The following is a 24,330-nucleotide window of genomic DNA, read 5'->3' as shown; positions in this document are numbered from 1 at the left end:
TTTTTGTAGGAAAACCTGGGTCTCTTTTCAGCAGACCCAGCCTCCAGTACCTGGGAGACTTATGTTAACTATCTTGATGATATGTTGCTGGATGGATTCTTTCTTGCCATTGAGTGCTCCCTCAAGTACCTTCTGGAAAACACGGGTACTTATTGGCTAATCAATGTGGGTTATTATTGGGAAGAGAGGATCAGTAGCATTTGTTGAATTAAAGTGAGGCACCATTGAGTGTTCTGTGACTTTCCTCAGATGCCGTGGATGTTTTGTGAATGGTATACAATAAACTAGCCAAGTTATTGAGTTTCTAAATGGTTCAAAGACATAAGATTTCTGATTTTTTAAAGACCAGGTGACAAAACAGTCTCTAACATGGTGAAGCCCATCACAAAAGCAAAAACATAAAAGTTCATTCAATCGAAGTCCATCTCCCGTAAAGAGCTGTGGGTGAGAACCTTGAAGCAGCATGAAGCAGAGTTAGCAATGAGGGCTTCCTTTACCCTTGACTCATGTGGTGATGGAAGAGGGCATTCGGTGCCTTCCGGCTTCAAGTTACTTTGTCTCTGTTGCTTTTTGAGGTTGTGGCAGTCAGGTTAAGTGGAAGAAACAGAAGGTTTTCTAGGTGGAAAAAAAAAGTTAGACAAGAAGCAGGAGGGAGGTAACTTTGAGAAGGAAAAAGGAATGCTAAGAATGTCATCAGCTTTCTTTGAAGCTATAAAAAAAGTAGGTAAGAACTTCACATTTAAGGTTGATAAACTGGGGTAAGGTGCACAGAATCAAAAATCCAGTAAGGGCTAACCTTGGCTTAGAGAATGCTGAGAAAGTGCAGAAGAGTTCAGGACTAAAAGTTGAATTACACCTTCACATTCTGGAAGGTTCTGAGTTGCCTTGTAAGAGTCATACTGAAGGATAAGTCAGAACATCAAAGCAGAAAGAGTATTTTGAAGCCAGAAGGTGAAAGTAAGAGATGTCAAGTCCAACCCAAAGATAGAAATCAAATGCAGAGTTAAAATCAGTAGGCCAACATGTGTACACAATATCCAGCCCATAAGAGGGCACATGCAGACACCCAGGTTGAGAATACAAAGAGGAGAAAGGCCCAGCCTTGAATGTAGTGGAAAGGGCTCTTGGACTTTTGGTAGGTAAAGAGGCTGAGATATATGCATGATCTTGGTCTATATGATGCAGGGGTGCTCCAAATCAAGGATATCTGTCAGTGGGGGGGGGGGGATCCAGCATAGTCAGCCAGGTGGAAGATCATCTTCTAAAGAAGGAGCAAGTAACTAATGGGGCATAGGATACCTGGCACCAAGACAGGTGAACTGGTCCTAAGGCCTCTGCACTGGGAGTACTAAAGTAGTACTTACCTTAGTAAACTGGTCAAACTTTCTCTGAGATTAGAGGTTCAGGGAGCCTCCTCACTTAATCCTTCCTGCACCTAGGGAGACACCCCATGTGGTACTGGCAGTGCGTGGAGATCGTACGTCAGTGTCCCGACTCTACTCTTGCCCAGTGGTACCTGGATCTCCTGACCTGGGCTATCTGACATGCCACTTGTCTTCTTGAGGGAAAGACAGAGTGGGAACAAGAGGATGGAGAGAAGAGCTGGCAGCCTTCCTCCAAGATTGCCAGTGTTACCCTCCTCCATGAAAATTGGAGGGCGAAACACCTTTGCTTCACCACATAGGGCCTTCAGATTCTTTCAGTGGGAAGGCACTGGGTTTCGTGGCTGCCTGAGCAGAGACAATACAGATAAAATTTAAAAGGTATTGATTACCAAAGGAGGAATGAAGTAGCCTAAAGAGAGGAGCTCTTCCTTTTCAGGTCCAGCGTACCATTTTTGCTTCTTGAATGTGGTCAAGCCCATACCATTTCCATAGCCTGGGTTGGCCTGCCTGTCATTCTCCAAGTGTAAATCCTGAATAAATAGGGTGAATGCTATACACTCCATTAAGGAAGGTTCTTCCTCTTCTTTCCTTCTAAAACAACTTACTCATACCAAGAGTGTGGATCTAGGACAATCTGCCTCTTCCGATTACATTTGCATTATATCCAATCTAGGGATTAGCTTCTCCTGTCAGCACATGAGACAAGTCTCTGAGTCAAAATGCTCTTTAAAGTCTCCTAGATCCTGTAAACTGTATGCAATTTTATCTATTAATTTGTTAACATATAATGTGAATAGCAATACATAATATACCACAAGAACATATGTACATTGCACATCCCATTTGGAAAATCTGAAATCCAAAATGCTCTGAAATCCTAAATTCTTGAGTGCCCAGAGTTTGGGATTTTAGTGATTTTTTTTTTTTTTTTTTTTTTTTTTTTTTGGTTTGCGGATGCTCAATCAGTAAAGTCTATGCAAATATTCCAAACTGAAAAAAAAATTCAAAATCTGAAACATTTCTAATTCTAAGAATTTCAAATAAGAGACGCTAAACTAGCATAAAGGTAATTCACAGTCTTTTATTCAAACTATTTTATATTAGTATTATTATCATGCTTTCTGGATAAACCTGTATTCCCTTAAGTCAAATATGGGTTTGATGGGACTCTCCTGAGTCTCATAGCAGAAATTCATCATTTGTTCCTCCAGTTTTGAAGGTAAATTCTATAGATATTTGATCAGAGTGAATCACTAAGCTGTGGTAAGAACACCTCTATCAATAATGGGGCTTAAACAACAAAGAAGTCTAACCCCTAAGTAGTGGTCCAAGGGGATTGTTACAGTTTTTCCAGTAGGTTCCTCCCATCCTGTACTTCCACCATTCTCTGGGGCCTTGTCCTCATTTTCTGATTGAGCCAGATCACAGACACATCCAGGTCTATGGGAGAGGAAAAAAGAATGTATAGAAAAAGCTCACATACTGTCTCTGGATGTTCTCAGTCCAAAGGTGGCCGGCCTTGTTGCTTGTCCCCACATTCCACTGGTGAGGAAATCACATTATCACCCCCGCTGCAAGTAAAACTGAGAAATTTGGTCTCATTCTCTATCTCTAGGGAATAAGAAGACAATGGATTTCAGTGCGTTGTCTCTCCACCCACAGTATCCAACCCATAACAGCCTTCTAAATGTTTCTACAATCAAATACATATATGAAAATAAATGGTTATTGATAAAAGCGTAAGCATTTATCTTTGACTTGGAATGTGGTATTCCATCTTGTATTATGATGTAAATTTAGCAAGGCAAGTTGGCCTAGCAAGTAATCGGGAATTTGTGAATTATTTATACTGTTTTTTAAATTTTTATCACTCTGGGACTACAGAATTAAAATAAGTTCTGTGTTTTTAAAAAAGGAGCTGGAAGGGCAGGATGGTAACTTCTCTTTGTTTTTCAAGCCTTGTGCAACCATCCACAAGCATACCCCATTCAGCTAGTGACTGTCAGTGAAGAAATGGGCTGTTTCAAAGAGCTGGCTTTGAAAAATCAAGCTCTTCTCGAAGAGAGGCCCCAGTAACCCCAAGCGGTACCTGAAAATGTGGAAGGGGACTGGCTTGGCTTGGTCAATCAATGGATTGACCAATGAGGAAAGAGACAGAAAAAGTCCTGCAATGCCCAAGAGAGCCCTGCACAAAAATTGGTTTTTCCAAAGTGTTTTTGGTTCCCCCTGTTGAGAAACACTGCAAGTCTTTCCCCCCTCACCTCTTCTGGAAAAATTTATGTTTCCCATTTTTCTATTCTCTAAAGAAATGCTTTGTGTGTTTGAAATCGTTATTCTGCTTTGACATCTCATCCATTCATCATTGCTTTGTTGGTTTGTGTCTTTTGTTTTTCAGAATGTAAGGCAGGACTCACCCCAATATTTGAAGTGCAACTTAGCCTTGCTATCCCAGACTTAGTTTTCTATCCATCGCTGGAGTCTGGAGTGAAGGGAGGCTTCTGTGACATGGTTGAGGGTCTTGTCAACAGCATTTTTGGGATGTCATCCTTGGTGCCACGGCTTTCCCCACAATCTGGCTCTCCTCACTATCAGGTACTGTGTCTGCACCCCTCTTCCCTCCACCACATCTGGAGCTTCCTACCAAGCACTGATATAACCCCTGCCTGCTATTGTCTCACCTCCCCAGGTTGATCTGGAGGACATGGCGGATTTGACAAGCCTGCGGAGCACACTCATGGAAAGGGTCCAGAGCATGATGACCCTCTGCTGTGGCTATCGAAACACCTTTGTCCAGTATTCCTATCTCTACGTGGAGGACCGGAAGGAGATTCTGGGTCAGTTTCTGTTGTATGGGCATGTCCTTTCACCTGAGGAGATGGAAGCCCATGCAGAAGACGGCATCCCCGAGAACCCACCCCTCCTCCAACAGTTCAAGGTGCAAATTGACTCCTATGAAAAGCTCTATGCAGAGGTGTGCAAACTGGAGCCCGTCGAGGTGTTTGACAGCTGGATGAAAATTGATGTTCGACCTTTTAAGGCGTCTCTGCTGAATATAATTAAGAGGTGGAGCCTCATGTTCAAACAACACCTTGTTGACTATGTCACTAACAGGTAACACAGCATCCCAGGTTGCCCGTAGCACCATGCTCATAACCGTCTTTGTATTTTCCCCCCGTGGATTCATTGGTTAGATTAAAAATTAAAACAGCTGGTTAGAGGCTCCAGTCTTTTGGACACCATGGTAACTTCAGTCCTGTGCTTTCCTTTGCTCACCCGCTAAGGCCTCTGTTTCATTTTCCACTTGGTGCCCAGTGGGGGAATGGCACCCGGTAAGTGGTAAATAATGTTTAGAGACAATAATCACAGATTCAGCCTCCCTTCACAACTCTGACTGTGAAATCTCTTTAAGCCTGGGAAGCAGAGGGGGTCTAATGGGCCTCTTAGATTTTATTTCTACCAATTACTTGTTGCCTTGGGTGATCCAACATGGAAGTCACTAGAACCCTATGCCCCTCCATGCCTGTCTGTGCCTTTCTAGCTATCACAGAGTGAGTCTGAGATTCTGTCTGTCCCACCACGGACCTAGACCACCGGGTTCAGCACTGTGCTCTCTAATCCAGAGACTCATCATCTGGATGAATAGTCAAGATGGTCAGCAGTCCACTGATCACTTCACCTTGTCCCCAGAGAACTGTCACAGTCAGAATTTCTACCCCTATCTCCACCCTGACTCCTGGGGGGCAGGCACAGCCCCTCTGTTCAGCAGTCACCCTCCAGATGACATGTTAAGGAAGACAAATGTCCCCTCTCGTTGGTTTGGTGCTAGTCTTGCTTGATGCTGCAGCTTCCCTGCTTTATGATCTAGAGCTAAGCACAGCCAGGAAATAGCAAAGCTGAGAATTTATCTATGTAAAATTAAACTCCAAGAGACTTTGCAAGGGAAACATTCTGGAGATGCTTTGAACAAGTCTTCCCAGGTTTTCTTTGGGAAGTAGAACCAATTTTCTACATTCATGAGAGCTTTTGCTCACCAAGGAACTTAGAGGCAAGATGTGGGAAGGCTAGTGTATATTAGGGCAGCAACGGTTACCCCCAGAAGGAGCTCTGCTTGGGGTACAGCTGCTTTGTGTTCCTCCATCGGTAGGTCTGATAATCCAAGAACGTAGGTGTGTTTTAGCACATAGGTTTTGTTATTATTTAGGTATGGCGAGACCAACAGACCAGGAGATGGCTGCCATCAGAAATATCATTCATTATTCAAAGTTCTAAGAGGAAAGCAGGGCCTTACAGGAAAGCACCCATGTCAGGAGGCAGGAAAGGTGAGCAGTAGTCTTTATAGTGGTTTTCGTGGAAAGGAATGGGTAGGAAGGCAGAGTACACTGGTTTAGGAGTGGCGAGTCTGAGTAATTTCAGTGGGCTCCACAGCACAGTAGCTATCCCCTATTTTCTGATACCTGGCCCTGGAGGGATGAGGGCAGAAGTATAGTAGCCCAGAGTGTAAGAGACAGTTGCAGGAGGTGGCTGAGCTCAGGATTAGTCTATTTGCATATGAAAGATAAGCTTTTGGTCAGGAGTGACTATCTCAAGGAATTGGCTGTGCTTGCAACAAGTAGTCCCTTCAGGGTTTTTAAGACCCGGATGGGAATAGGTCCAAAAGCCCAGGGTGGATGCCAGCCATGACCTGAACCAGGTAAAGCCTCAGAGGATCTGACAAGTGGTTTACCAGGTTAGACATCTGGTAGACCAGTGAGGGGGCTTGAAGTCTTGACCTGGAACCCTGTTTCCTCATCTCCGAAAAGACAAGCAAGTACCGCAGGACTCCTCCAAGGAGACTTCTGGCTTTAACATTAAGTCAGTGATTTCCTTAACTGGCTCCTTTGCTATGCTTGAAGAATATGTTTTAAAATGTTCTTGAGGATTAGAAAAAAATGGAAACAGAAAAAATAAAAACTGCTTTTTACCGAGTATAGCCTCTATGCTAGGTAATTAGAGCCCTTGCACCTGTATCCTTCCACCCATCCTTTGCTGTCCCCTTCAGCAAACACCCACTGATATCTCTGTCCACCTTCAACACTTTTTTGCTCTACCTGAAACCTGTCTCTCCTCTAAGAACACTGCCTTCCTGCTGATCCTCCCAAATGGAGGCTGATTCTTTAATAGAGGCTGATTCTTTTTCCTATTTCCCTTTTACCACGAAGTCTAGAGGTGGGCAAGGTGTCAGACCAGTTCACCATCATTCTCCCTCCAAATCTCCAGCTTCTCTGAAGTGACTTCTGGCAGACAGTGCTAACTGCTACTTGTAATTCCCACAGTCACTCTTAGTCATTCTTCCTTGTCATTGCAGATATTTCCATGTGGCTCATGTTCCTCCTTTCCCACCCTTCTGCCCAACAATCACCCTTGGTGACCCAACATCAGCATAGAGTCTCCATTACACCTGTCCCTTATTTAATGGACCCCACTCCAGTGCCCCTTACCTCTGCCATGTGACCTCTACATTCTTGTACGTTGGGCTGTCAGTCAGAGGAGGGAAAGATGGGGAAGCAATTGCACTCTCTTCAAAAGCTCAGGTATGCCTGGTGCCGTAGCTCATACCTATAATCCAAGCAGCTCAGGAGTCTGAGGCAGGAGGATATAGAGTTCAAAGCCAGCCTCAGCAAAAACAAGGTACTAAGCCACTCAGTGAGACCCTGTCTCTAAGTAAAGAATAAAATAGGGCTGGGACTGGGGCTCAGTGGTTGAGTGCCTCTGAGTTCAATCCCTGGTACAAAAAAAAAAAAAAAAAAAGTTCAGGTATAACATTCCATTCTCTGACCACATCTGGTATCTTCCCATTCTGCAGCCGCCATGCAGAATTCTTCAGTCCCATCAGGAGTTCTAATTCCTTGACCCCAACTTCTTCCCCATGTCTATCATGCAAGCTCCCCATTCCCTGCCATTCCCACTTTGCAAACCCCTGACTATTTAAACTCAAGTGCTCCACATCTGCTCCTAAGCAGCTTATCTTTGCCAAACAAAAACAAACTATTCTCCTGGCTAGAATTACGTTTGAATATTTATCACATTACATTTATGAGCATCCATTTCAAGAAGGCCTTTGCGATGGGAAAAGGGAAGAACAGTGGATGATTCTGACTGATTTTTCATATGCACGTACATGAATACAGCACAGTGAATCCCGACATCGAATACATCCACAAAACACTCACTTATGAAAAGTGTAAATAAATTGCAGAAGATCAGTCGAGTAGCAGGAGGGGAGTAAGGGGAAGGAGGGGGAAGTGCTGGGGACTGAATTAGAGCAAATTATATCACATGCTTTTGTGATGATGTCAAAATATATCCTAATATTATATAAAACTGAAAAGAATCAATTAAAAAATAAATTTAAAAATCCCTTTGCATTTTCCTACAAGTTTCCTAACTCTCCCAGACTCCTTGTTCCTTGCTCTTCTCAAACTTCAATCATCCTCTTTGCCCTTTTGACTTTGCTTCTCATTTCACTGAGAAAATAAAAGAAATCATGAGAGAACTAGCTCAGCTTTTCACTAAGTCTGTCAGCCTACCTGCATTTGAAGCTCTACATCCATCTTCCCCACCTAGGACAGAGGATAAGCTGTCCTTGCTTTTAGAAGTCCAACCTCTTTTACCTACTCAAGGATTATAGTTTGAACATGGTTTGAATGTATTCCCGGAAGGTTGGTGTACTGAAAATTTTTCCCCAGGGTTGGCTGGGTTGGGAAGGTAGACTCTTTAAGATGTGAGACCTAGTGGGGAGGTTTGGGGTCGTGGGAGCATCACCTGGAAGGAATTAATGCTGGTCTCATGAAGTGAATTAGTTCTCACGACAGCAACTGCACCTTATACTTGGCCCCTTCTGCATGTGACTGAATCCCATATTTCTTTTCGCTGTTGTGATATAGCTAGAGAGCCCTTGCAAGTAAGTCAGCTTCTGTCGCAATACACGACACATCTGTCAAGGCTGTTCCAGGTGAACTGGGCTGGCACAAAATAATCACACAAAGAGAAATTACTTACCTTTTTCTTTAGGTTCTGAGATAGCCCCTCTGACCCAACTCCCACACAGGGGGCAAGACAGGCAAGAAAGAGAAGGGAGCACAACTTGAACCCAGGTTTTATTGGGGGAGGCTGTTTGAAAGAACATTCTATCCATTTAAGGAAGAGGGCTCATGTTACAAGGGGCAGCCCACTCCCACTGGGTAACACCCACTCCCAAAGCTGAGCTCCTCTGCTGAGAGGCAATGGAGACCCACCTGCCTCCTGGTCAGGGAAGCCAGTCTCCACATTTCCCTCACTCAAAGCTAGGGGGCGCTCAGCTCCTATGTGGCAGCTTCCGACAAGCATTGTGCTTTTTGGACCCCCTTTAGCCACCCAAATCATGAGCAAAATTAACCTCTTTCCTTTATAAAGTACCCAGTACACAGAAAATGGACTAATAATGCACCCTAAATATTCCCTATCTCCAAAATTATTCTTTCCTGTGTATATTCTCAATAGCATGTGAACAGACTGCCATATCTGTCGTATCTAAAAGGAGAAAGTGTATATATATGTGTATATATATATATACATATATATATACACATATATACATATATATATATATATACATATATACACATATATATACATATATACATATATACACATATATATATACATATATATACACACATATATATATAAGTAAATACATATGATAAGAGACTACATATATATTAGTGCCTTGTAGATATATATATATATATATATATATATATATATATATATATCATCTCTCATTCTGTGGTCTGTCTTCTCTCTTCATTTGTGGTTTAGATGGCCCTTTTATCCATAGGGTCTGCATCTGTGGATTCAATCAACTAGGGATCAAAAATAAAATTTTTGATAAAAAAAATAAAATAAAAAAATTTTTAAAAAATAAAAAAATTGCATCTGTACTGAATATGTACAGGCATTTTTTATTGTCATTTTCCCTAAGAAATACAGTATAACAACTGTTTACATAGCATATACATTATATTAAATAATTACAATAATCTAGAGATGTTTTAAAAATATGGGAGAATATACATTGGATAGAGGCACATACTATTTCATTTTATATAAGGGACTTGAGTGTCCATGGATTTTGGTATCCAGAGGGGTTCCAGAACCCATGCACCATGGTTATTGAGGAATGATTGTATTTTGATGAATAATTCTTAATGTCAAGGTAACCAAATGTGTCCATCTTACCCCTAGGTTGTTCTTCTTTTGTATTAACGAATCCCCTTTTGTTAAACGAATCCCCTTTTGTTAAACGAATCCCCTTTTGCCCAGAGATCCTAATGGAACCTTTATTTTCCTTTAAAATTTCAGAACGTTCTCTTTCACATTGAGTAATCCCTTGTCTGTGGCTGCATGAATACTGAAATACCAATCACCAGATTTATTACAGTAATAATAAATCTCTGTATCTGTAATAAATCCCGGTATCTGGTAGGGCAAGTTCCAGCTTTGTTCATTTTCACGAAGAATATCTGGGCAATACTTGGCCATTACTTTTCAATACAACTCATCAGTGTGTGAGAGAAAAAGGCTATTGAGAGTTTGTTTGCATTTGCACTGACTATATATAGATCAATTTGAGGAGAATTACCACCTTCCTGGTGTTGGGTGTTTCTGTTCCAGAACATGCTAGTTTTCCACTTAATGTCCTTTCATTGTCCACCAGTGAAATTTTGTAATGGTCACCTTTAAAATAATTTGAATATCTTTGTTCAGATTTATTCCTCAGTGTTTTATTTTTTTGATTCCTAGTGTAAAATGTTTTTATTAGTGCATTACAGTTATACCTAGTAGTGGGGTTCTTTTTGACATAATAGTGCAAACATGGGATATAATTTGGTCCATTAAGTCCCTGGTACGTCCCTTTTCCCTTCCCAATTCTCCCACCCCCTGCCCCCCCACACCCATTCTCTTTCCTCTTTTCTACTGATCTTCCTTGTATTTATTTATAGCTTTTAAAATGAGTGATTCATAGGTGTCCTTAAAAGTCCAATTCACCATGATTTATTCACATATGTACATAGCCTCATTTGGCCAATTTCATTCCACCATTCTTCTCTTTTCCTATCCCTCCTCCTTCCCCTCCCCAACACCTTTCCTCTGCCTTTCTAATCTCTCTTCAATTTTCATGAAGTTCCCCCCCATCCATCCTTTTTTTTTTTTTCCTCCCTTATTTTGGCCTAGCTTCTGCATATGAGAGAAAACACTCAGCTCTTGACTTACTGGGCCTGGCTTATTTCACTTAGCATGATGTTCCCCAGATTTTCTATGGAAACGGGATTGATTTTTGAATATTGATTTTGCATCAAGCCACCCTGCTCAATTAACAAAATATTAATGCTAATAATTGTGTATAATCTTTGAGTTTGCTGTGTACATCCTCGTCACAGACAGGTTTCTGTTTTGTTTCTTGCTCCTCAGTCTTGATGCTTTATAACCCCATTTCTTATCTTAATGCACTGGCTAGGACTTCCCATATAATGTTTAATAGAGGTTGTGATGATAGACATCCCATCTTACCCTTGACCTTAGAGGAGTTATTTTCAACTTTTTACTACTGAGTATAATGTCTGCCATGAGTTTTTTTTTTTTTTAAATAGATTCTCTTTATCTGATTCAAGAACTCTCCTTCTATTCCTAATTTGTTAAGAGCATTTAGCATAAGTGGATGTAAAATTTTATCAAGTGCTTTTTTCTAAGTCCTTTAAGATAATTCTGTTTATTTCCTCAAAATGTTTAAAGTGGTGAACATCAGTATTTGATCTCCAAAATTAAACTAAACCTAGCGTGACTGAGATAAACCAAAGTTTTATCTTTTCCAATATATCCAGTGGTTGATTTTGTTTGCAAATATCTTGCCGAGCGTTGCTGGACCTATGTTTGTGATGGAGATGGGCTTTCAGTTTTCCCTTTTAACACTATCTTGGTCTGATTTGGGTTTCATGGTTTTGCGTTCATAAAATAAGTTAGGAATTAATCCTTCCTGTTTATTTTCTGGAAGAGCTGGTGTAATATTGGAATTTTTTGATCCTTGAAAATTTGATTTAAATCTTTTATAGAGGCATCTGGGCTTGTAATTTTCTTTGTGAGAGGATTGTAAGCTACAATTTCTGTAATAGTTATAAGGATATTAAGATTTCTTCTTCCTTAGTAAGGCACTTTTAGTAAACCATGTTTTCTAGAAATGTATCCATTTCATATATGCCATCAAATTATGGTCGTAAAATTTATAATTTCCTCTTAACTGTTTAATCTCTGCAGAGCCTATGGTATGACCCTTTTCATTTCTATTCATTTTTATTTTGTGCTTTTGGCTTCCTTTCTTGATTAGTCTTGCCAAAGATATACAAAGAACTGTCTTATAAACTCATTGATTCTCTTTACTATAGTTTGATTTTGATTTCAATAATTTATTACTTTATGTTTATTATTTAATTTTCCTTCTTCCTTTGGATTTATTTTCTATTATTTGGCTTATTTCAGATAGGTGATTTCCTTATTGATTTTGAGCCTGCTGCCTTTTCGAAAGCTAGCATTTTAAGGTATAAATTCCCTTCTACATGCAATGTTACTTATATCTCACAAGTTTTAGTAAGCAATATTTTCATTATTATATAGTACTAAATATTTGAAATATTCATTACAATGGTTTTAGAGCTTCCTAAATTTACAAACATATGGGTTTTTTTCTCTGGTTATATTTCTGTTTTTTAATTCCTAACTTAATTGCATTGTGGTCAGAGGATGTAATAACAGCCTTCTGAAATTTGTCAAAGTTTGCTTTGTACATTTGCAGCGTAGTCAACGTTTATAAATGTTCTTTGCACGTTAGAAAAGAGTGTGTACTTTATAGCTACTGTAATTTCCGTGCATGCCTATTTCATCAAGCTTGTTAATTGTTCAATTCAAATCTGACCTTTTCAATCTGTTTAATTTATCAATTACCAAGATAATTGTTTAAATATGGCTAATTTCTCCTTGTAATTCTGTCCCCTTGTGTTTCCTATATTTTTAGTTTATGTTCTATAGGCCTACAGAGTTTGAAGTTTTATGTCTTCCTCAAAAACTGAACCATTTAACCAGACATTAAAGAATCTTTCTTGTCACTAGCTATATTTCTTTTGATAAAGTCTGTTTTGTCTTGTGTTAATGTAGTTAACTACATTAAACCAATTTTCCTTTGTGTGTTATTTTCCTGGTGTGTCTCTTTTATCCTTCGGCTTTGAACCTTGCCGTACAATTACGCTGAGAGATTTTTATAATCAGTGTAGAACTGAGTTCTTTATCCGTTTTAACAATGTTTATCTTTAACTGGAAGGCTTTCCTCATTAATGTTTACTGTACTATATTTGGATTTAATTCTACCATTTTAATATGTGCTTTCTATTTCTTTTCTTTTTTTTCTCCTTTCTGGTCTCCTCTTGGATTGAATTTTTAAATGTTTTCTTTTCCTTTCTCTTATTTCATTTTTCCCTCCGCTAGTTTGAATGTCATACTATGTAGGTCTCCCATTCCACAGCTTTTTAATAAGCATCCTTAAAATAAATAACTGTACCAGCATGTCTACTATCCTCAAAAAACACAAAACAAGAATAGTCCCATTTCTATTGTTCACTCATCAAGTTAGATCTTTTCATTTCTAGTAATTTAGATATTGTTTTATTATTTATTGAAACTCCTCTAAGTATACATTATTTTAAATATTTATACCTGATTTCTTTTTTATTTTTTTTAATGCTGGGGATCAAATCCAGGACCTTGTACATGCTAGGCTAGTGCTCCACCACCAAGCCCCCCACTTTTCATATTCAGTAACATATTTATCAGTATCATTGCTCCTTATATCTTTCTGTATTACAGACCTGTTGCTGAAGTCTATCAATTTTGGTTTGTTCATAAGGATCTATGAATGAAACACTCATTCTTTCTTCATCTGAAGTGTATTTATTTTGCCCTTGTTCTTTAAAACAATGGTTTTGGAAAAATAAAATTTCTTTGATTGCTGAAAAATATTATTCTACTGTGTCCCAGCATCCATTTTTGCAGCTAAGTAATCAGCCATCATTCTACTTCTTCTTTTTCTTTCTTTTTTTTTGTAAAAATGTGTTTTTGCTCTGAAGCTAATTTTAAGATTTTTTTAAATAATGCACAGTTTCATATTGAAGTATCTGTATGAGAGTTTCTTTATGTTCGTTCTACCTAGTATCTGTTTGTACCATCTTGATATTGCATTCATTGTCTTTCAGCAAGCCAAGAAAATTCTTAGCCAGACTATCCTCACATTTTTACCACCACCCCCCTTTTTTTAACCCATTCTCCCGATTTCTTCCTTGTAGGGCTCTTGCTAGACTTATCTCAAATCTTTTCACCATCTCCTATGTTTTAAAACTTACATTTCTTCCTTTTTCATTTCTATCATATAGCAGCCTAATTTTCTCTTTCAACTTTGTATCCATCTCCAGTTTAATCCATTCTTTGAAATATAAATTTTAATTATATTTTCCATTTTGGGATCTTCTACTTGGTTGTTCTAAATATTTCTTTGATGGTACTTAAGCTCTTTTATTCTTTGCTTAAATGTTGAAGCTTCTCTTTTATTTAATTATTTAAAATATTTTAGAATATTTTTTAGACACGTTTTGATTCGTCAACTTGAAAGCATTTTTTTTTGTGCTATTGAAAGAACATATACAGGCCTACAAAAAATTATTGGTCTCATTGTCCTGAAACTGCCTTTTAATCTGTATAATAATTTTTGTAATGCTAGGACATATATGAAAAACTTTTCCTACACTTCTCTTCACAAAACAAAGTCATCATAAGACATAATTCTCCTAATTCTGGAGTTAATACTCTTAACTTTCACAATATTGTGGTTATTTAGCTCAGTAAATTTTGTGATTTTTCTTTATCCATCCTTCCATACAAAGGTCTACACAGCATTCACATCTTCATTCCCAGTGCAACACCAAATTTATTCTTGAATGTAAAGGGCAAGTCAGGCCAGGTCAGGTACAGGGATACGTACCTACAGAGACTGTAAGAAGTTATCTAGGCTCTGAGGTGGGTTCCTTATGAAAGCATTTCTGTGTAGACTGATCGGCCATAGTTGGAAGAAGCTATTTTTCTTAGTCTTGAATTGATGACCAAGAAACTACAGAGAAGGTCACTTTCTCCTGCTATGTGGGACAGAGCAAAAAAGCAAGACCCCTAAACGAGAACCTTTATGTCTTGTAAACATATCACATTTTACATTTTTTTTTCTTTCTGCATCTGAATTTCACTATCTGAAATCTTTTCAGTATCAATTTTACTATTTTTCCATTCGACTCCTACTCATGGTGACTTCTTTCCTTGTGCATCTTATGGTTTGGTTTGGTTTGGCCTTAGGGATGCTTTACCACTGGCCTGATCCCCAGTTCTTTTTTTGTTTTTTTATTTTGAAACATGGTCTCACTAAATTGCCCAGCTGGCCTCAAACTTGCTATCCTCCTGCCTCAGCCTCCTGAATCACTGGGATTATAGGCATGTGCCCCCACATCTGGTTTGTGATTTTTTTTCAAGAAAATAATATTCTTTGGAATTTTACCTGTGGGGAGTCCTTTGAGGACTGGTCCTAGTTGTCATTCTCCAGTAAGGATTTGCATTTGCTCTCGGCAATCCTCAAGGGACTCTACCAAGCCTGGACCACTTGGACTGAAACCTGCTATGTCTACCCAGTGTGGAGGCCTTGGCAAGTTTCCCAACCTCTTATGTCCCCTCCTATTGGTTTCCTCACACTGAGTGAATTCTAGGCCAAGTCACCTGCTCTTCAGCCCATAAAGCAACCAAAATACAAGCTTAAGATTTCCAAGGTTTGGTTGAAACTTATGTAAAAGCGACTGTGGAGCCTGCCTACCTCCAAGTGTTCTTATTTTCAGCCTCTAGAGATTCCTTCACTTCATGCCACTTTAGAGATGCATCTGAAATCCAGTTTGAAGTCTTCACCTAAGTATTTCAGTTATTTTGTGGAGAGGATTACTCATATTTTCATGAACTCCGTTCAACTAGAGATGGAAGCCTGTCATCCTCTGACTACTGTCCATGCACCCTTTGCCATTATGTCCCCATGGAAACCTTTCTTGTCAAAATGACCAGTGCTTTTCATGTGTCTGAGTCCAGTGGTCATCATGTTTTCATTTACTTTTACTCTTCAGCAATATTTGACACAGTTAATCCTCCCACTTTCCCTAACAGGATCTTCATGTGGCCTTCTGGATTCCTCTCTTTTCTTCTTTTCCTTGCATCTCATTAGCTGGGCCTTTTTTTTTTTTTAAAGTGTTTAAATTCGAGTCAGAATCTCACTAAGTTGCTGAGACTGGCCTTGAACTTGCAATCCTCCTGCCTCAGCCTCCTGAATAGTTAGGATTCTAGGCATGCACCCCTGTACCTGGTTGGCTATACCTTCTTCATCTCCTTTTCTGGGCTCATTTCATCTCCAAATCCTCAAAATACTAAAATTATGGTAGCCTCAGTCCTGGGCTTTCTTCTTTATCTACAAGCATTGTGCTTGAAAAACCTCTATGGGGCTCAGTGGTGGAGCACTTGCCAAACATGTGCAAAAGCCCTAGGTTCCATCCCCAGCACTACAACAACAAATAAATCAATGGATGAAACTAAAAGTATATGTGCTGATAACTGCCAAGTCTCTGTTTTGAAGTTCCATCTCTCTGGAACTCCAACTTACACCTAACTTCCTAATCAATATCTGCTTTCGTGTCTAGTGTCTGCTAGCGATCACAGATGTAAGATATTAAGGACATATTCCTCTTCCGTTTCCCCCACACACAAAAATAACTAGCCTCTCCCATGACTTCCTCATGTCTGTAAATGATGTCACCCTTTACCACATGGCCCCGGGGGGTCATGTTTATTTTTCTCAATTCCTTACACCTCTCTTCCAATCCCTCCCTGAGCCCTATTGGCTCCATGTACAAAATTATCTTGAATCTGACCTCATCTCACCTCCACCATCCAGGTCAAAGGCAATCTCGTCACCAGGACAACCCTAATAGTCCCCAACTACCCTCCTGGCTTGCATTCTTGTCTTCCCGCCAACATTGCCGCCATCACCACACAAACTGCAGCTAAAATCTGATGTCCTTCAGCTACCGATCTTTTCATAATGTAAATTAGATCAGTCATGCTCCCACTCAGAATTCTTCTACTTAGAATAAAATCTGGAATTATAGCCAATAAGGCCCTATGTTATCTGACCCCTCATTAGTCCTCCGAATCTTTTTCTTTGGCCTCTTCCTGTGACCTTTAGGCTTCTGCCACCATTACTCTTGCCCTTTCCCCCAAACAAACCAAAGTTAACCCAGCCCCAGTTCCTTTGATCATGCCATTCTCTCTGTCTGGAGTTCTCTTCTCCCATGTATTTTTTTTTTTTTTTTTTTTTTTGCTCACTCCTTTACATCAATTATTTTTCTACCTCAATATCACCTCGTAGCAAGGTCTTTGCTGTCATCCCATAACAAACAGTCCTATCATGAGTTTTCATTCCTTTATTCTGATGTTTTTCATTAGCACTCATTACTATTTGAAAATACGCAATTTATTCTATTTATTTGACTCCTATTACTTTTCTCACTAAAAATAAGCTTCCTACAAGCAGAGACTTCATCTTATTTATCATTCTACTTCGAGATCTGGAAGTAACTAAACCTCACAATACATGCTCAGTGAATATTTGTTGAGTTACAGAATGAACCTCATTTAACTCTCACAATCCCTAGAGAGGATGAAATCATTCGTCCAATCATCTGGGTAAAGAAACTGAGGCTCAGAGTTGTTAAATGACTTGGCCTTGGTCATATTATCTAATAAGTGTCAAAACCAAACGTAAATGTGTGTGACTTCAGAGGCAAAGCATTTACATTTTTTTAAAAATTGTCTTATTTTTGGACTGGACTGACCACATTAAAATCATTTCAGACTTAGCCAAAAAAAAAAAAAAAAATACAAAAATAATACCAAGAGTTCCTGTTTAACATCTGATGTAGCAATAGTAAAATGACAAAACCCAGGAAGTTAATACTGATGTGACTCACTTCTAGACCTTATTGCACCAGTTGTTCCATTAATAACCTTTTACTGGTTCAGGATCCTGCCTGAGGCTACACAGCACATTCAGATGCCATGTCTTCTGAGACTCCTTCTAATGGCACAAGTCTCAGCCTTGGTCTTTCATAGTTTTCCCACTGGTGAAAAACACCATATTCATCTCTGGGCACAGGTCTACCCAGCCAGTGCCTGGCACACGGTAAGCTGTCTGTAACAATAGTTATTATTGTTAGGGAAGTGTTTCAGCCAGCTTTTTCTCTGTTATGACTAAAATATATGACAGGAACAATTTTAGAAGAGAAAAAGCTTATTGGGGGCTCAAGGTTTCAGAGGTCTCAGTCCATAGACAGCTGGCTGCATTCCTCAGGGCTCAAGGTGAGGCAGAACACCATGGTGGAAGAATAGGGCAGACGGAAGCTGCTCACGTGATGATCAGGAAGCAGAGAGAAACTCCACTTGCTAAATACAAAATGTGTACCCCAAAGGCATGCCTCCAATGCCCACTTCCTCTAGCCACACCCTACCTACCTTCTGTCACCACTCAGTTAATCCCCTCGGTGGATTAATTCACTGATTGGTTCTCATCACCCAATCATTTCTCCTCTAAACCTTCTTGCATTGTGTCACATATGAGCTTCTAGGAGGCACCTCACATCCAAACCATAACAGGAAATAAACTAAATATTCCTTTCTAAGAGTGGAAGGAGATTGGCTTTGTAATGCCAGATTCATGGGACCCTAATAGACCTCCAGGAGCCGAATCCGATGCAATCACACAAGAGTCTTTATTGCAAGCTCGAGCCTGGACTCACAACCGTTTCCAACACAGAAGTCCCAAGGAGTGAGTCCCAGCCCTTAGTTCAGTGAGGATTCATAGGTTTTTTTTTTTTTTTTTTTTTGGGGGGGGGCTAATCTATGCATCATAACATCACACAGCAAATCATTTCACACCCTGGAAAAATCAAATAACAACTCTTAACATTGATTAGCACATTCACTGGCGGGAGCAAGTTGGGTAGGGGTGATTGGTTAGTACAAGAGGGGGATTCTTTTGAACTGATTGGTTTAAGCCACGAGGGGTGTACGTGCTAAACTACATGGTTTCCCAACAAGTTATCAACCACCATAAACTACTGGGGGGTCATCTGGCATTTCAGGTATTTTCCCTGTCTCACTCTGATTGGTTATTGCTATGGTCCGAAACTAGGTCTCAAGCATTCTTTGGTCTTGCATTGCTGAGTCAAGGCTATCTGGTTACTGTAATTAGGGGTATTTGGCTCTTCAGGCCTTTCCTGTTATTTACAGACAAATGACTCAGCAGGGTGGCTATGTGCCTAGGAATGCTGGGTCATCCCCCTCCCCCTTTGGACAGGCCTTGCTCTGAGGTAGAGGTTGGTTTTATTCAAAAAGGGAGTCACCTCAGTTTCTCAGTTTCTCATGTTTTGTTTGTGTCACCAGCCTGGCTGACCTTGAAGTATTTATAAAAAGTAGCGAGATTGGCTTGCTCAAGAAAGTGGAGAAAGGAGATTTCCAAGGATTGGTTGAGATCATGGGACACCTTATGGCTCTTAAAGAACGACAGAGCAGTACTGATGAGATGTTTGAGCCCCTCAAGCAAACCATCGAATTGCTGAAGACCTATGACCAAGAGTTGCCGGAAGCCGTGTTTGAGCAACTGGAGGTCAGTGTGTTTGTGTGTTCTTTTTAAAGGAACTAGAAGTTTAGAATACAAATAATGAATGCTGGGAAGCAACACTTATGCACTGTTGGCGGGAATGTGCGTTAGTACAGCCACCATGGAGATCAGCCTGGAGGTTGCTCAAAAGACTAAGAATGGAACCACAATATTACCCAGCTACACTCCTCCTTGGTATTTATCCCAAAGAATTGAAGTCAGTGTTCTAAGGTGATACAGGCATACCCATGTTTATGGCAGCACAACTCACAATAGCCTAGTTAGGGAATCAACATGGATGTCCATCAACAGATGAATGAATAAAGAAAATGTAATGTGTGTGTGTGTGTGTGTGTGTGTGTGTGTGTGTGTGTGTACACGTGCACTGGATTTTTATTCAGTTATAAAGAAGAAGGAAATTATGTTTGCTTAGTGAGATTAGCCAGACTGAGAAAATCAAGATTTACACATTCTGTCTCACATGGGGCAGCTAGTGAGGACAAAAGGAACCTCATATAAATAGAAGAGACACCCACAGACTATAGGAAGGAAACCTGAGGAGACGAAGGGAGGGAAAGGAAAGGGTGTAGAAGATGAAGCAGGTCCAATATGCACCATGCATGTGTGCCTCTATCTCAATGAACCCCATAATTAAGCATAATCATAATGCACCAATAAGAAGAGAAGTATTAGGATTGAGAGTGGGGCAAAGCAGGGTGAAGTAATTAAAAAATGGGGTCTGATGATTGCTCAAGGAATTATCATGTGTAGCACAATGTAATGTCTAGCACACTCTAGAAACTCCGTAAATGCAGAAAAATGTGATGTTGGGGATATGTAAGAGAATTAATATGGAAGAAGATAATTTTTCCCCCAGAATTAGAGATAAGCCAACTTTCTGATTTGGAGGAAACAAGCAGGTCTGAGTGATTTTTAAGATGATCTCTAAGGAAATGTGGGGCATAAAAGAAAATCAGAGAGCCAGAATAAAGAAAAGAGCAAAAGTTGCAGGGTTGGAGGATGAAGGTGAGAGGGAGACAGGAGTAGGCCATAGTGGCAGAGGAGGCCACAGCAGGGTAAATCAGGCACATGGAGAAGGATGAATGAATTCACCACATCACGTATGATCCCAGAGCAGAGATGAGCATAGCAGGGTGAAGTCCAGCTTCAGGCCTGCAGGAGGAGGGAGCTCTGTGGTTCTGACCACTTTGAGGTCTGCTTTGCAGGAGCTGCCTGAGAAATGGAGCAACATAAAGAAGATGGCCGTTACTGTGAGGCAGCAGGTGGCCCCCCTGCAGGCAAACGAAGTGACCCTCCTCCGTCAGAGGTGCACAGCCTTCGACCTGGAACAACAGCAATTCTGGGAGCAATTCCACAAGGAAGCCCCCTTCCGGTATGGACCACCGTTGCCCCTGCTGCCCTCTCTCCTGTGGACATTGTAGTCTTTGAGTCACTGGTGGTCTTACTGCCACTTTTCAGCAGATGAAAACTTGTCAATGGTGTTTCCTTCCATGTAGCCCTTTGGTGAAGATGTGGTGCTAATGTGGGCAGAGTCCTATTGTGACCTGCATGATCAAAGGTTACATGGATGTTTTTTTTCTTTTAAAAATAATCTAGAACCTTCTATGTCTCCATTTGCAAGGGTATCACCTGTGGTGAAGTGATCTCAGGATTTCACTAAACCTTTAGCACTCTAAGTCCTTATAGACTTCTGTTCTTGGGGTTGGAAAAAAAAAAAAGGCAGACTAAAAATATTCAATTATGTTGAAAGGCATTTTGGTAGCCTAAGGGAAAGATTCAGGTGAGGATTTTCTTTGGGAAGTTTTCTCTGCTATTGTAATATTGGACCCCTCTCTACTTGTAAGTTTTTACACAAACACAGCAACCACCGGATAGAAGACCATTCACATGTGCACACCCAGCACACACACCTGGGTCCCTTTCCCAGCACCTTCCCTGCCTGGTGGAGAAGTCTATCAGTCTCTCAGTGCACAGCTCGGTACCATGGGCTCCATCCAGGAGGACAAGTGGTTCTGAATGGTCCTTTGTCTACCTATATGCTAGCCGGAGTAGCTTTCCTCCCTTCATTCCAGCTCTATGATCTGTTTTCTGTCCCAGAACTGAGCTTCTGGCTGAGTAGACAGATTTGGAAATACCTCATGTAAGGAATGAAGAACCTTTTTTTATTTTCAAATATTACTTATCCACCGAAATAGTGAAGCAAGCCGTGCACAAGGGCTCACATGCCTGTTATTCCAGCAACTCGGGAGGCTGAGGCAGGAGGATTATATGTTTGAGGACATCCTCAGCAACTTAGTGAGACCCTATCTCAAAATTAAAAAATAAAAAGGGCTGGGGAAGTAGCTCAGTGGTAGAACGCCCCAGGTTCAATACCCAGCCCTCCCCACCAAAAAAAAAAAAAAAAAAAAAAAAGAAAGAAAAAGAAAATGAAAGTTAAAAGATAACAAATCAACAAACTAAACAACAACAAAAAAATATTACAACTTTATTTTGGGGGAATGTAGCATAATGACTGAAGCTTCTGCCTTTCTGGGGCCTAATTTCCAAACTACTACTTATTCCTATATTATGGCAAGTTACTTAATACTTCTGTGTTTCAGTTTCCTTCAGTACAATGCAGATAATCATAGTATCTACCTATGATTAGGATGAAAGAGAGAACTTCTGTAAGCATTAAACATTGTGCCTGACAACATGGTGACCAACTCTGGTGGCGTGCTGGTTCTGTTCTGACTCAAAGTGTCATGTCTAGGAAGATTTCTCTGTTCTGGAAAAACTTAGAAAAGGACTATTCTCTCTCTTTTTTTTTTTTTTTTTTTTTTTTGGTACCAGGGATTGAACTCAGGGGAACTCAACCACTGAGCCACATCTCTAGCCCTATTTTTTTTTTTTTTTTTTTTTTTTTTTTTTTTTTTTTTAGAAACAGGGTCCCACTAACATGCTTAGACCTTGCCATTGCTGAGGCTGGCTTTGAACTTGCGATTCTCCTGCCTCAGCCTCCGGAGCTGCTGGGATTACAAGTGTGCACCACACCCAGCTAAGGCCTATTCTTTCTGTCAATTTATTTTTAATTCACAGATAACAACTGCATATCGTTAATAGGGTCCCGTGTGATGTGTTGATGCATTTATACTTTGTTGAATGCTCAACTCGGGACTCTGAGGCTATGTATGCATCATCTCAAGCATTTATCATTTCTTGGTGATGAGAAAACTCAGACTCCTCTCTTCCGGCTGTTTTGAATTATGTCACACAGCACTCATGACTACAGCCACACCTCTGTGTGATGAAGCACTAGACTTCATCCCTCCAGGTGGCTGTGATTTTGTATCCATTGACCAGTTTCTCCTCACACCCTTCTCCCCACCGCCCTCAGTAAGAGCTCATTCTCATCATTCATTCACCTGACGTTCACCAAGCAGCTGCCACTTTCAAAGCTTTATTCTTGGTGCTGTAAAGAACAAGAGAAGACCATTAAGAGTCAGGGACAGACAGAACTACCCATAAAATATAAATATATTAAACACACAACTTGAAAGCAATTGTGCTGTCATCTTAGGCTGCACACAAGAATCACTTGGGGAGCTTTTAAAACAACCAATGTCCAGGTTATCCTACAGACTCTCTAGGTGAAACCTGTGTGTCAGTGTTTTGTGAAGCTCCCCAGGTGATTCCATGTGCAGCCAAGGTTGAGAACCACTACTCTATAAAGGACAGCAACTATTTTCCTTTAAACAATCATGCCAGGGAATAAAACTTGAAATGAAATGATTCTATGTCCTGGAATCATTGCCTTAGGAACCAAGACCTTGTTCCCAAGAAACAGCTATTGCTCAAAACATTTTGTAGAACTCACTTGGGGATTATTCTTTCAGAGTCCGAGCCTTATTCTTTTGGCTGTCCTCTGGGCATGCAATTGAATTTTCAAGGTTGAACACTGTCTGTGAAGAGTCAGTGCTGGTGAGGGAAAGTGGGCTCTTGAGCTACCTGGTGTTATCCACAATCTCCTCAATGGCAGCAGTCATAAACATTATGTTTTTTTGCCTCAACTGCCTTTTCAAAAACATTCCCACAAATTCCACAAATGTTTGCAAAAATATCTTCCCAGAGAGACTTCTGAGACAGCACAAAAGAAACCCGCACTGGTGGGCTGTTGTATAATGAGAACAAAAAGAGACACAGATTTAAGGTGCAGAGGCAGGAAAGATGGCTGCTCCTCTAAGCAGTCAGATTTATTTATACCAATAGGTTACATTAGGTCATTAGTGGCATAACTACATTATTGTTTATTGTATCAAATAAGTTTGCTTATTCCGAAGTTACATTTTGCAAGTGGCATAACTACATTATTGTTTATTGTATCAATAAGGTTGCTTATTCTCCAGTTATATTTTGCAGTTACAATACGCAATGCTAGGAGCTTTGTGCAGCTCTCAAGAAAGCCCATTGTCTGAAGTTACCCTTAGGTGGGCAGGTCCAGGAGCACCAGGGCTTGGTGAAACATTGTAGTTATTTTGCAAGCAAGTTCCTTTATTCCCAGGAGCGATGTGCCCGAGATCAAGGTGAAGGCCGATAAGACGCTAGCATAGAGCCTCCTCATGCAGGGTATTGCCACAGCAGCTAGATCTTGCACATGTAATTAGTTATCTTACTGGTTCCTAGGAGAAACTGCAGAGCATCCTAAGCATGGGAAACAGGGTGCCTATTACCCCCTGGGAGTTTGCTTACCAGAGGAATGCTTCCCTGTATATTTCCACTGTCAGAATCCCTACACTGCTGTATGTCTGTTATGAATGTGGTATCCCCCATTCATTGTTAGATCAGGTGTGTATTGATCAGCTGTTGGGTTTTTATTTTATTCTTATTTAATAGCTGCATTTGTTTTTCTTCTTTGCACTCGTATCTGCTGGCTTTTAGGATATTGCTACTCTTAGCTGGGTTTTCCAAATTCACATCTGTTAATTTGACATGCAGATGAATCTTTAGAAGAGAATGCTTTGAAAAGAACTGCTCACAGCAGTGTGGGAAACCAAACGTTACTGCAATTTTGATGTATTTTTCTTCTTGTCAAGA

The 24,330-nt window shown here is 40.2% G+C and overlaps 1 protein-coding gene across 2 annotated transcripts in view; it reads left to right on the top strand.

Moving 5' to 3' along the window:
- DNAH9 (dynein axonemal heavy chain 9) overlaps positions 1-24,330 on the top strand; it is a gene marked incomplete at both ends in the record, with an annotated part of 338,928 nt that overhangs the window by 57,132 nt on the left and 257,466 nt on the right. For both annotated transcript variants that reach the window (XM_081272229.1, XM_081272228.1), the window contains 5 exons: positions 10-145; positions 3,781-3,977; positions 4,072-4,496; positions 19,020-19,242; positions 20,463-20,629. In XM_081272229.1, coding sequence (XP_081128355.1) covers positions 10-145; positions 3,781-3,977; positions 4,072-4,496; positions 19,020-19,242; positions 20,463-20,629 — 1,148 coding nt within the window. The remainder of the gene's footprint in view (positions 1-9; positions 146-3,780; positions 3,978-4,071; positions 4,497-19,019; positions 19,243-20,462; positions 20,630-24,330) is intronic.

The sequence above is a fragment of the Spermophilus citellus genome (assembly GCF_964194105.1).
Source record: "Spermophilus citellus genome assembly, chromosome: 17".
Classification (NCBI taxonomy): Eukaryota; Metazoa; Chordata; class Mammalia; order Rodentia; family Sciuridae; genus Spermophilus; species Spermophilus citellus.
This window is presented reverse-complemented; position numbering and strand designations above follow the sequence as displayed.